This window comes from Tamandua tetradactyla, chromosome 14 (genome assembly GCF_023851605.1).
Source record: "Tamandua tetradactyla isolate mTamTet1 chromosome 14, mTamTet1.pri, whole genome shotgun sequence".
Taxonomy (NCBI): Eukaryota; Metazoa; Chordata; class Mammalia; order Pilosa; family Myrmecophagidae; genus Tamandua; species Tamandua tetradactyla.
Window position 1 is genome coordinate 79,858,369 of NC_135340.1, and position 14,095 is coordinate 79,872,463.

General features: G+C 34.6%; 1 protein-coding gene across 2 annotated transcripts in view; it reads left to right on the forward strand.

The window, feature by feature from the left end:
* Positions 1-14,095, forward strand: part of USP3 (ubiquitin specific peptidase 3) — a 144,989-nt gene that overhangs the window by 35,118 nt on the left and 95,776 nt on the right. The window contains exons 2-4 of one of the 2 annotated variants that reach the window (XM_077128161.1): positions 9,163-9,223; positions 9,580-9,675; positions 12,967-13,101. In XM_077128161.1, coding sequence (XP_076984276.1) covers positions 9,163-9,223; positions 9,580-9,675; positions 12,967-13,101 — 292 coding nt within the window. The remainder of the gene's footprint in view (positions 1-9,162; positions 9,224-9,579; positions 9,676-12,966; positions 13,102-14,095) is intronic. The other variant, XM_077128160.1, reaches the window with a different exon arrangement.

Genomic DNA, 14,095 nt, shown 5'->3' on the forward strand with positions numbered 1-14,095 from the left:
AAAAAAAAGAAGGCCAGGGAAATTGTTGATAGGTCTTAAATATCAAATGTACTCTTTATTATTAGGATTCATATTGTGAATACTAAGACAATATTGAAAACCAATGGTGTTTATGTGTGTAGAAAGAACATTATACTCAGTGTATATGTCATTTGTCATGTGAATTACTGTCTTATAAATACAACTTGAGAACATTTTTGTGTAAATAGGTCCCTTTAAGCACATTATTCCCTAGTTTTCTGCCACATTTTACTCTTTCTTAGGAAAGGAGTAGACTACTGGAATAGTAGGAGTATTCCCTACTACAGACCGTTCTCTGGTACTGACCACTTCAGTCTGTAGATCACTTGAATGCCTACCCTCTGCCTCTATGCCTCTTCAGTTCTCACCTCCTCGCTTCCAGGAGAGTTGAAGCCTTTAGGGAGTTTAGGAAGAAGACATGAGTCTGGGGCATTTTTTAGGGTTTGGGGGCTCCATCACCCTCTCAGCATTTGTTGTGGTCTCTAACTCCTAGAGAATGGCCCGCATTCTCTCCAGGTAAAGGAGCTCTTCTGCCATCTTGAAGGGCTTGAGGCTGAGGTGAGAACAGGCATAAAAGGACTGGGTCATGTTTGAAGGAGGTGGGAAGTGAGGGAAGCCTAGCTAGTACCAACCTCTGGTCTGAAATCCCATGGGGCCAGGAGGAGAGACACTGGGGTAGGGGTTGAAAGAAGCCAAACAAACAGGAGAGATTTGCTAGAAGAGAGAGGACGCTGGCTTGAGGAAATTTTATAATCCTAATAAAAGATGAGCTTACTCTATTTATAAGATTCCAAATGACTCTGCTATGGCATGCCTTCCTATTCCTTGATATCACCTTGAAGTATAATTAGGTGTAATAATGAGCCCTTGTAATTTCCCAGACTTATCTTTTTGAACTTCTATAAGTTTCTATCCTTATCACCTGCTTTCTCTCAAGTACCAACATTTACAACTTAAAAAGTAAAATAAAGTTTAATATTTTAGTGTTTTGCTGAATAGGTATATATTCATAGTTAAAAAGTATTTTAATTTGCTATGTGTGGCTTTATTGTATATGGGTGGTATTTCAGCTATATTGTGTTTCATGTGGAATTTTATAGAATAGCCTGGAATCCGCTAGTACTGTTTCTATGGAAAGTGTGTTCACATTAATGATAAACTTGGAACTCAGCTGTGTATAAATTGAGATTACCTTTTATGATAACATATTTTCCCTTAAGGTAACTAAAATAAGCGATTTTAAGATTATCTGTAGTATTTATTCACGCTGTGACGTCTTCTATTCTTTTTTTTTTTGGTGCATGGTCCGGGAATCGAACCCGTCTCACATATGAAAGGCGAGCATTCTACCACTGAACCACCCGTGCACCCTTCTATTCTTTTTTAAAAAATATTTTTATTGAGTTGTCTTCACACACATACAGTCCATGTAAAGTCTATAGTCATTGGGTCATAATATCATCACATCGTTGTGCACTCATCACCATGATCATTTTTAGAACATTTGCATCACTCCAGAAAAAGAAATAAGAAAAAACTCATACATCCCATACCCCCTGCCCTGCTAATTGACCACTAGTATTTCAATCTACCCAACTTTTTTTTACCTCTATCCCTGCCCCCCCCATTACTTATTATTTTTTTTTACTCATCTATCCATACCTTGGATAAAGGAAGCATCATTTCATTTCACAATCACATGGTCATTTTTGTAAAAGCTATATAGTTATACAGTTGTCTTTGAGAGTCAAGGCTACTGGAATACAGTTGAACAGTTTCAGGTACTTCCCTCCAGCCACTCCAATATACCAGAAACGAAAAAGGGATATCTGTATAATACATAAAAATAACCTCCAGGATAACCTCTCAACTCTGTTTGAAATCTCTCAGCCACTGAAACTTTATTTTGTCTCTTCCCCCTTTTGGTCAAGAAGGCTTTCTCAATTCTATGAGGCTGCGTTCCCACTCATTCCTGGAAGTCAGGTCCCATGTTGCCAGGGAGAGTTACACCCTTGGGAGTCATGTCCCATGTAGGGGGAGGGCAGTGAGTTCATGTGCCAAATTCGCTTACAGAGAGAGGCTATGTCTGAACCACAGAAGAGGTTCTTTGGGGATAACTCTTAGACATAATGCTAAGCAGGCCTAGCATCTCCTTTGCAAGAGTAAGTTTCATAGGGTTGAACCCAATATCAAGGGCTCAGCCTGTTGAATTGATTGCTCCCACTGCTTGTGAGAATATCAGGAGTTCTGTAGATGGGAAGTTTAACATTTCTGCCTTTCTCCACAGTCCCCCAAGGGAACTGTGCAAACACCCTTTTATTCTCTGCCCAAATCACCCTGGGGTACATGGGGCATCATACCAACCTGAACAAACCAACAAGATCTCATGCCCTATTCAAAATTCTATGTAATTATGGTGTTCCAATAAACTGACTATACAAGTTAAATTAGGTAATGCGCTACCCAAAATATAAATTTTGCACCAAATAAACATCTCTCCCTTTGGTCTCATGTAGAAGTTGAAGTTTTAAAATATGGACCATATCATCCTTTACTTGTTTTCTGATTTACCTTAGTCGTATCTAGATCAGTTTCATTCATGTACCTAGTTGAAATCTGATTACTATTTCAACTTTTTAAACAGTTACTGTATGAGGTAATGCTGACTTTCATAGCCTATGTCTCTGGTTTCAAAAATAAATACCTGAAGTTTTAGGGAATCACCAGGTTATACACAAATAGCTCAATATCTCAAAATTTAGCTATTCTTAATGATAATTGAAAGTTAGTGTAATGGTGCCAGTGTTTTAAATTCTGCTTTATAATTGTGTTAAGTACATTAAAGTTTCTTAATTTAGATAAGGTTTGTGTAAACAGAGTGAATATTCTTCAAAGCAATGTAATAAATGGCTTCAAAATTCCCTGTTACATGCCATTCTCTATATCTTCCTAGCCTTTATGTGTTTTTTGGTGTAAATGTATAGTCCTCTGAGAGTATTGTCATTTAAATAGCCAAGATCAATTGTCATATCACACATTGACTTAACTTTTCTTTAAAAAAAAGTTACTTTAAAAAATTCACATGCAATTCAGTCCCACTTATTTACAATGTACATTACAATGGTTTTTAGTATAATTATAGATAAGTGCAACCATCACCACCCCTACCATATAGCATAAAAAAATATATAAACCATTTTAAAGTGAATAATTTAGTGGCATTTACAGTGTTGTGCAACCACCACCTCTTTCTAGTCCCAAAACGTTTTTATCACCCTAAAATAAAGCCCTATGCCCAGTAAGCAGTTATGCCATTTTCTCCTCCTCTCAGCCCTAGGACACCTTTTATTTATTTAACGTTTTTTATTGTGAAATATAACATATGCAAAAAAAGCAATAAATTTCAAAGTACATTTTAACAAGTAGTTATAGAACAATTTCAAACTTTGGTGTGGGTTACAGTTCTACAATTTCAGGTTTTTCCTTCTAGCTGTTCCAAGACACTGGAGACTAAAAAGAAGTATCAATATATTGATTCAGTAGTCATACTCATTCGTTAAGTCCTAACTTCTCTGTTATAACTCCTCCTTTTCCTTTGATCCTTCTCTCAATCTTTAGGGATATTTGGATTATGCCCAGTCTAACTTTTTTATGTTGAGAAGGGATGTTGACAGTATGGGACAGGGGGATGGAACTGGTTGATGTTCTTGGAGAGACTGGTACCTCTACGTTTCAGGACTCATCTGGCCCAGGAACCATCTGAAGGTTTTCGGTTTCTGAGGAGTAAACACCCCTGGGTGTACTTTAGTGTTAGCAGGGATGATGTTGTTTGGTGCTAGGCAAATCAAGGGTACCTTTTTTTTTTAAGTTTGAATTTGAGAAATTAAAAAATTAATAAAACTTTGTGAGATAATTGAGGTATATATAAGACTAGATTTAGAATTCACTGTTTTAAATGCAGTGTCATGAAGAAATGCATTCAGCATACCGTTAGTGGAAAAATTAATTCACAAAATTGCCTGTAATGTATGTATGTTTAACAGCTGTGAGGGGAAAAAATAAAACCTTGATAGGAAACACAAACACCACAAGGGTGTACAAATAAAAAGCCAGCAGTTTCCTCTTCCCACAATAGTCTTCCCCATGCATCTGCCTAAAATAATCAGCGTTAACAATTTGATAGCCATTCTTCTAAGCCTTTCTGTTATGTGGCTAACTTGAACTTAGAACAAAATTGAATCCAATTGTGTAAAACAAAATCAAATGCCTTCAGGATGCCCTGGCAGTTAATGTAAATGTATATAGAATATGTGTATAGAATAATGCACTAAGGACAGGCCCTTGGCTAACCAGAAATGGATTTTACCACTTGAAGCTTTCATATTCAAAATAGTTAAAGCTCTGTGCTGACCAGACAGGTAGAGTCAGTCCCTAGACAGTATGTCCCTGCTCAGTTCCTGTCCTGGGCTTCCACTTGCTTACTAGCTCTGTGACCGGAGGAGATACTTTAGCTTCTCTGTGCATTACTTTTCCAAATGAACAGGGGTGATGACAGTGGTACCTTTGGGCTGTTGTGTGGATTAAATGAGATAATATAAAGTACTTGGGAAAGTGCTTGTCGTTTAGTAAAGGCCATGTTAGCTATTTTATCTGCCACTTTCGGCCACTGGTTTTCAGCCCCTGCTGTAGACTGTGTTCGGCAATTTTTTCTCCTCTCCTCTCCTCTTTTCCCCTCATATAGCTGATCATTCTTCAAAACCATATATATATATATATATATATATATATATAGAGAGAGAGAGAGAGAGAGAGAGAGAGAGACTCATCCCATTTTTTTAAATTGACATATAACAAACATACTGAAGAGTGCAAATCTTGAGCATAATAGTCTCTTATGTTAGAAACCAGTCTCTTATTTTTATCAATTCACTTCCTTCAGCAGATGTTTGAGCATGTGCTTGTCACTATTCTAAGCACTGACATACAAGAATGAGTAAAATGTGATTAGACAGATTCACTGTCCAATTCACAAACCTTTGTTGAATATCCTTTAGTGATGTTTCTGGTTTTGGTGTTATAAATATGTTGATGCCATTTACTTTCAGTGAGCTGTTTCAGGAAACAAATTCATCTTCACTCCCTCTACCTCTAAGATGTGGAGTCAGTCTACTGTGTGTATTTCTTAGGTGGTTTGGGCTTTTTTTTTTTCCTGGCAAACATGATTATTCTATGGGAATAAATAAAACAAAGCAACTGTATGTAAAGTTCATGGGTCTTTTAATTTTTTTCCCTCCCCTCTGTCCTTTACATTTTCCTCCATAGATTTAGCTTCCAGTTTTATAGTCTGACTTTGGTGAGACTTGGAAAGGAGCTAACACTCTGAAACAGTGTCTGAGAATGAGGGGGTGGGGATGAGGTAGAAATTGTCCAAGGTTTCAGAAAAATATAAATATAAAGACCAAAGTCCAAAAAGTTTGAGAAGATAGAAATTTTGCGCCAGTGGTCTGGCCATAAAACTTTTCTTTCCTCTCTCTAGGAAAGCTGTTTTGAAATGATCATTGAGGATTAAGTTGCATACATCCCTGTAAATAAGTATGTAGGGAAGTTTTAACTTGCCTTTTTAAAGTTTGATTAACTGATTTACTTACCCCCTCTCTCTTAAGAAAGAATTAAGCTCCACTCTCTTCTAGAAAGAATTTTAAAGTGGCTTCCTCAGAACATTTCACAGAAATATTTTAATTGTTTAAGTAGAATCCCATCTTGACATTCTTCAATGTAAATTCACCTCTACATAAAGAGACTGTTCTTTAACAGCAGTGTGCTAAGGCTACTGAAGTGGGAGAAAGAAATTTTGTTAATGAATTGTGTGTAACAGATCTAGTTCCAGATTCGTGAATATTCATAACATATTTGAATGCCTGGAAAATGTTTAGTACGTTTCATAAAATTGATGTTTTTCATAACGAGAACTGTTTCTTACAAATTGCGTGGGATTTTGTTTTGTCAATGGGTCCCTCCCTCCATTCTTCTTTTCTGTTTCTTTTCTTTCTTTCCTTTCTTCTTGTCCCTTCTCCACTTATCCACATCTCCCGCTTTGATTTTTCTCCCCTTTTTCTTTTTCACTCTGTTTTACTAGTCCAGAAATGGTAGTGACTTGTAAGGTGGCAGGGTATTTCCTTTTAAAGCAAAAAAAAAATAATAATAACTTCATGTTAATTCACAGTTTGGCTCTTCAGAAGTCCTACCCTGTAAGACGTCAGAGAATTGTATCTTTTAGTATTAGAAGGGACCCAAGAAAATGTCCAAGGGAGAAATGCAGTCAGTATAGCAGCTAATATTTATTGTACATTTATGATGTGCCAGGTATTGAGTGAGCATTTTGTATAAGTTATTTATTTCAGTCTTCACAGTAACCCTATGAATCAGGTACAGAGAGAAGAAGTAATTTGCCCAAGACTATACAGCTAGTAGAATCAGAATTTAAACCTAGACAATCTTAATCCAGCCACTCAATAGCTTTATTCTCTCTTGAAACCAATTCAGATTTACTTTTAGCCAAAGAAATATTTAAGTTGGACACATCTCTACTCCCAAAGTACCACAAGACCAGCTTAAGAAACCTAATGAAGTGTGGGTGTGGAAGTTGTTGTATAAAATGGCTCTTACTGTTGTTGACTGAGCTCCCTACTTCCATGTGAGAGTGCCTTCACTTCTCCTTCCCATCCACGAAGAGATTTAGGCTGGAGAGCAAGTTTAATTCTGGTATATTGTTAAAAGAGTAGGCCTGGGAATCTAACCTACTTAAACATCTAACTGCTTAAACAGTGTGTTGTTTAGGTTGGCTTCTTAGTTTCCCAGCTGCAATCACAAATATGACAAAATGGGTTGGCTTAAACCATAGTAATTTAAGGACTCACAGTTTTGAGGTGAGGAGAAGTCCAAAATGGAGGTGTCAGCAAGGTAGTACTATCTCCCTGAAGACTCACTCTGGTGTTTTGGGGCTGGCTGTCAGCGATCCTTGCATGCTTTAATTTTCTGTTACTTGGCAATGCACATGGTGGCATTTTCTCCTTTCTCTTTCTGGTTCCATTTTTTCTCCCTGTGGGCTTCTCTGAAAGACCTTCAGTAATAGGATTAAGACTCATACTGAGTCACATCTTCACAAAGTCCTTTTTACCATGGGTTCACCCCTACAGGAATGGATTAGGATTAAGAATGTGTTTTTCTGGGGTATATAATTCAACCCATCACAGTTGATCAGACTTTTTGTTGGGTTATTAGTATATTCGTAGGTATATACTTTTCCAGGAAAGTTACCTCAGAGAAATTTGGTTTTCAATTTGATGGAATGTTATTTTGAGAGATAATGCTAAAGCTTTTTTAGAAAATGATTACTTTTTCTTTATGATGATTCAAAAGTTTCATTCTTTTGTCACATGTTATAAAATGTAATAATAGGGACACATTTTTTCCACATAGAAGTTTGTTTTACATTTGCCTTTCAGGAACACTATTCTGCAGCTGAAAATTTCTTTATTAAGATTGTAAGATATGAGCTTTGCAATCAACTGGTTAACCCTATTATAATGGATTTTAGGTGTATCATAACAATTTTCATTCAGGGTGTTCTGCTGAATAAAGTGCATAGGGGAGTTGTCAAAGTATAATTTTCAAAAAGTTTGATAAGATGACTCTCATACAAATATAGAATGAACATATGTCAAAGATTTATTTAACTTTTAACTCATTAATGGGGTAACCAGTAGGATGGTAAAGCTGATTCTAAGAGTATTTGAAGAACTGAGTTTGTAGAGACACTAAAGAAAGAATGTTAGAATAGAATTTGCTAGACTAGATACAAAAAAATGGTTAATAACCTATAGGGCAATAAAACCATAACTTCTGGTGTCTGCTAGATAGAAATGATCCCTACCGAGTAGAAATCTACAAGTTTACCTGTAACTTCATAGATTTGGGGTCCTAATCAATAGTCAATAACCAGTCACATGATGGTACTGTAATTAAATATTTTTGCAGGGACCCGTTAAACTATGTTTTGTTATTTATTGAAAGGACCTGCAGTTCTCCTTTCACCTTATTTCCAGCTTTATTTAATTTTTCTTGACACTGAGAAAGCAAGAGATATAGGAGATCTTCCAGACCTTGGAAGAAATTGACATCCTATGCTAAGAAATATGAGCTTTCTTTCAGCACATTTGTTGAGTGCCTACTATGTGCCTGAGTGTATTGGTTATGTTGTGATGCCAACTCCATGCTTGTAGGAGGCCAATTAGTGGTCCACAAGGGGTTGTCTTAGGGAATCAGCTGGAAGCTGCTTTTCTCAAAATATAATTGTTCTTTCTTCTCCTATCCTTACCCAAGTTTAATATCTCTATATGTTTTGAAAAGGCTTTGCAGTGATTTTTATGTCCCTCCACCTATTTAAAAATAATCTTTTTTCATTGAATAAGTGAACAGCAAGTGAAATTTGTCATCGATATTTTACAAGTTCCCATACTCCTTCTGGCCTACCCCTCCCTTGTTATACATAAACTAAAATAGTTAATGTTCCAATTATATTTTCAGCAATAATTATGTGCAGTTGTCATATTTAGAATTGTATTCTTTGCAGCCGAGGCATTAATTTGGGATTGGGAAAATTGAACTTCATCTTCCTAGTTGTATCCCTAGGTTATGTCTCCTACTAAATAAACTTGCAGAGTTTTAATTTATAGTGGTATATGGCCTGCGTAGCATAGATGTATGATTCATAGACTTAAAAAAATATTTTTAGTGGGAAAACACACTATTGTTAATTAGTTTGAGACCGTGGTAATGGGAATAAGTAATAAAAGAGAAAAAAAGTGTATGTGTTTAACTTGTAGTTAAGCGATTTGAGTTGTCAGCAATTAAAATGAGCAGCCATTGTGGACAATCCTTTTAAATTCTTTTCACTAGAGCTTTCTTTAAGCAGCCATTTTGTGTAATTGCACTCACAAAGCAGGGATTTGTGATTTCAGTACATCTAAAAAGTGGCAATATTTATAACTTAATCACAGGACATGATTTTACAGATTAAGGAATACAAATTGGGAAATAACATGATGCAACTAGTATATTGTGTATTTTTCTTTTTATTAGTGTGCCGATCCAACAAAAGTCCCTGGGTCTGTTTGACTTGTTCAAGTGTCCACTGTGGAAGGTAGGTGACATATAATTTTAGTATCCTACTTTAAAAAAAATTTGCTTTTGAGCTTTATGCCACTTTTATTGATTTGAAGATATTTAGTACCATTGCTTAAACATAGTGTAGAATTCTCTGTGGGGTTTCCCTCTCCCTATTTTCAGTGGGAAAAATCTAGAGGAAACCTTTTTATGTTGATACTCAGAAGAATTACTGTAATGGTCAAGATAATCGAAAGATGAAACGAGGGAACTTTGTAATCTTGAAATAAAAGCTTATATTAATGATAGTTTTTAAAATCTTTTATTAAAAACTTTAAGCATACACAAAAGTAGAGAAAGAGTATAATTAAACTTCTTGCTTTCATCACCCAACTTCAACAGCTATCAACACATGGCCAGTCTTGTTTTACCTATTAACCCTCACCTCCAGCCCTCCTCTTTTTTTTTAGCTCATTTTGAAGCAAATTCAGGTATATCATTCCTCTGAAAAAACAAAACAAAACTATAAAATATGTACAGATAAAGGAATTCCCTTTGAAATTGCTATCACTGTTGAGGCCATTATTAATTCCTGTCTAATATGTACTAAACGTTTTGTTTTTCCACTAAAACATTTTGCTTCCAATTGACTTAAACCCCATTCCCCTCAATTCAAGCCCGAACAATTTCTCCCAGTTCTTGGCTTCAAAATGATGTTCCTTAAATACTTCAGTAGCCCTTTTCTTCTAACACAAATTCAAATGAATATCAACCTTTGTATTCTTTTAGCTTGGTAGTAGTACACTCATTTCTGCTGCTCCTTTAACTTTGAAAATCTACTTTAGAAGTTAACAGCTTACCAGCAAGAAAATGGGAACTCATACTAAGTCACATGGGCAGAAATCAATATAAATTTATCTGAACTATTCCCCATGATTATTTTCAAACTATCATTGCATGAAGAGAGCATCCTTTTCAGTTAACTTATTTTTCACATTTTTAGTCCTGGAATTGAGTATTTTTTCCACGTACACTTCAAGCGTACATTTGGAAAATGTTTAACTGTGTATCTTAATTGTGGCTGTTGTGGTTTTGAAATCTCTAGGATTTGGGGAACCTGAAAATACTTTGTACAGATAACATTTTTTTTTAAAGAAGAAAAGTAGAAGCACTTACATTCTGCACTTGAAGAGACAGATTCCTCTCCTAGATTTTGAGAGGTGAGAATTAAAATGTAATACAGTTTATATAGTTCTGTTCTCTACTTGTCTCACAGTGCTCTACAGCCTAAATCTTAAAGGTCATAAGTCAATGAAAAGACTTGACAAATTCTCAAAAACTGAAATTCTTTCAGTTATATAGAATCAGTTTTCTAAGTAGAATTTTGGAAAAATAAATTGATAATTTTTCTAGATTCTACAAGTAGTTCTTTCTAATTATAAGCAATCTTAAATTTAAAAATTCTACATAGTTTCAGAAATATGAGTTAATAGATTAAACAGATAATGAGAATAGTTTGAATTTGGATCTCCTGTTTACATAGCTGATTGGTTAATTTTCTTTTATCATGTAAGCCTAAGTGTTGATTGTCAAACATTCTGCTTTTTTGGTAGTTTATACCACCTTTTTGCAGAGAAGTCTTAACTCAAATATTCTTTCAGTAAAGAAACCGAGTTATCAGTAATATGTTTGTTACATATTATATTAGTCTTCATGGCACAGCCCCTTTAGGCTATTTTTTTTCATTTTTGAGATTGTTTTTAGAAATCTGTGACTTATTATAGTGTAGTTTTTCCTCTTGTGCTGTATATCAAAATGTCTAGATAAAATCTAAAACTAGATGAGAAAAGTATTTACTTTTATGTTAGCTAGCTTATACAAAATTATTAACTTGAGACTGATGTGTTTGGTATTAGCCAAATTAAACATTGCTAATTTAATGATAATGGTAATCATGCTTCTTACTTTATCACTGATATTATATGGAGATTATTTAAACATTCAGTACATTTGGACACTGCAGTTTTGTGGTTAAATGAACTAAATATTATATACTGATGATCAGCTTTCAAAGATTAGCAAGTGATAATGCCCTTTATTATTATTATTATTGTTCAGTATTGCATTTTCTTTGATTCTGAAGGTGCTCCTTATAAATATTTCTATTGTTTTTCAATGTATAGTAATATGTATATATATTTGTATATGCATAAGAAATTGAGCTAATTAGGTATGGAGCCTAGATGATGTCTTAGAGTTTACCTTTTTAATTAAATATCGGGTATTTCCTGATTTATGCAATTACAGAAATAAGTGCTTAATATGACCACTTTCTAAGCAGTTCTATTGTTTGGATTCTAAACAAGTAACAGTTAAGCATATAAAGAAAAAAAAACAATAAAAATTGTTGCTATCATTTGTTTATTTTGTGCCATGGATTATTTAATTTAATTACCTGATAGTCCATGAGATATATGTACTATTCTCTCCATTTTACAGATGAGGAAACAGACGTATAGAAATGTTAATTAACTCATTCAAACTCACATGGCCAGCATATGACAAGGCTACTTTTGAACCTAGGCAGTCTAGTTTTTGAGCTTGTGCTCTTAATCATTATTTTATTTTAAAATTCCTTTTAGTCTGCTTTTGTGGTCTAGGGCCCATGTAGACCCAAACGTGATAAAAAACATGATCAAATTCTGAGTCTCTAGGTTTAGTAGAGCCTTTAATGCATCCAGGTTTCCTAGGGTGTAGAGATTGGTTTTGAAATATTTCCTCCCTGCTTATTGCCAGTATCCTGCTTTCCCTAAGGTAAGTGTTGCTTCTGGTACAGTTAAGATGCCTCATGATGAAAATGGTATCTGAAGTTCCTGAGCCTGTTATTTTGGTACCATTTAACCAACATTTGTTTCTACTGTTGAGTTTCAAGTAGGCCTTGCCTTCTGCAAATTGGCTTATTTCTGGAAATTGGGAAGCTTTTATCTTATAAGAGATTTCAGCATGTGCAGCATTTAGGTTAAAGTATAGATGAATTTGAGTACACACCATGTACATATCAATCCTTGTTTTATTTTGTCTGCTGTAATACAATGATTTATTAAGGCTGAATTGGAAAGTGTTACAAATGTATTATGAATATATTTGACCCTAGTTTATCTTTGCCCATGAAGAAAAACAACAGTTTGTATTAGCTTAAAATGATTTGTATTTTGCTTGCATTGTTTCTATACAAACTTCTTTCAGTGAGTAGAGCTGATTATTCTTGCATTCAAATAAAAGATCTGAAGCCTACTGATGAGAAAGAAATAGAAGATAATCCTATTTTCATATCTGACTCCCACATTTTATATTAAGCAGCAACTTGAGCTGCTCATGGGAAATGGCTGAGTACTTTAGTTTACAAAGCTTGTCTTTGATAACAGCCTGAGTTGGGGGTTAGCGGTCTGAGAAAAAGCTTTAAAAAAAAAAGCTCTAGCAAAAGCATCAGTAAAGGAATTTATGAGTGTTAACAACAGTGGTATTAAAACTGATTTGCATAGATAATGTCTTTCCTTGCTTGGCCTTAGTCTTAGGTATAACTAAGATTTGACTGAAATGGTTGATTTGCAAAAGAGGAGCATATTTTAAGTATTCAGCTTAATAAATCATTAAATGATTGAATGCTTTTATTGGATTGTTCTTTTTCATTCTGATTTTATCAACATCTGATTTTATATCCTACTACTTTAACTTCCAAAGCAACATTTAGATTAAAATAAATTTTCATTTGGTTTTTGTAAGGTATGTGAATGGCCATGCAAAAAAACATTATGAAGATTCACAAATAACCTTAACCAACCATAAGAAACCAGAAAAGCAAGATAAAGCACAGCACACAGTGTGTATGGATTGCAGTAGCTACAGTACATACTGGTAAGTTGATATTTTCTAGAAATGATATGCCTCACTTTATGCGTGCAAGTGTTCTCTTGTCTTCCTTGTTGCTTCCCTTAATTTCTAAGCTATGAGTCCCCCTTTTCAGTCTTGTTATGAGTCACAGGGGACTGGAGCCCTCAGGAATGCCTGTTCCTATTCATTCAGATTTTCTGGCATTGTTCCTTTCAACTTCTAGGCACCCTCTTCTCTCCCATTCCCTGCTCTTTGTTCATCTTAGTAAGCTCCAGAGAAATGAACAAAAACTATTTCTTAGATATTCATTATAATTCCTTTTCTTTTTTTTAAATTGAGGAATCATATGATAAAACCCATGTTTCTACTGTCCAATAAACATATTGTCATATGAGCTTCAAAATATTCTTTTATTTTAAAAATTATTTTGACAGTCTCCCTTTTCTCAGCACAGTTCAACTTCTACTCTTACTCTCCTACTAACCTAGAGGTAAATGTCAAGAATTGCATGTGTAGTCTTCCAGTCTGTTTTTAAAAAGCTATGTCATCCTTTAAAAGGAGGCCCTGTTTTCTCTGCCTTCTAATATTCATTTCTCTGTCACCAAAGTGACAATAAAATAACTATTCTTGTGATTGCTTAGAACTGGGTTATTTAGGTTATGAGTGATGTTTAACACTCTATATCCATTTGGTATGTTCGAAAGGTCAGTATATTTTAAATTTTTAACTTTAGTGTGAAGCAAATTTCTTTCCTTGAGTAGTAAATTATGATGAATAATTCCTTGTTTTAATCAATTTTCCCTCAATTCAAAAGGGTATTGACATTAAAAAAAAAACAAGGTAACAATTTAAAAGGTATCTTTGGGGATTTTTTTTCTTGCTGTGTAGCCTTTAAAAATCACATGAAGGCAATACTGGACAGGGATGAGGATTTAAAGTCCAGATATAATTTATGAACAAAGCACATTTTTATTCATATACCATGCAGTCCATTCAAAGTGTACAATCAATGGATCTT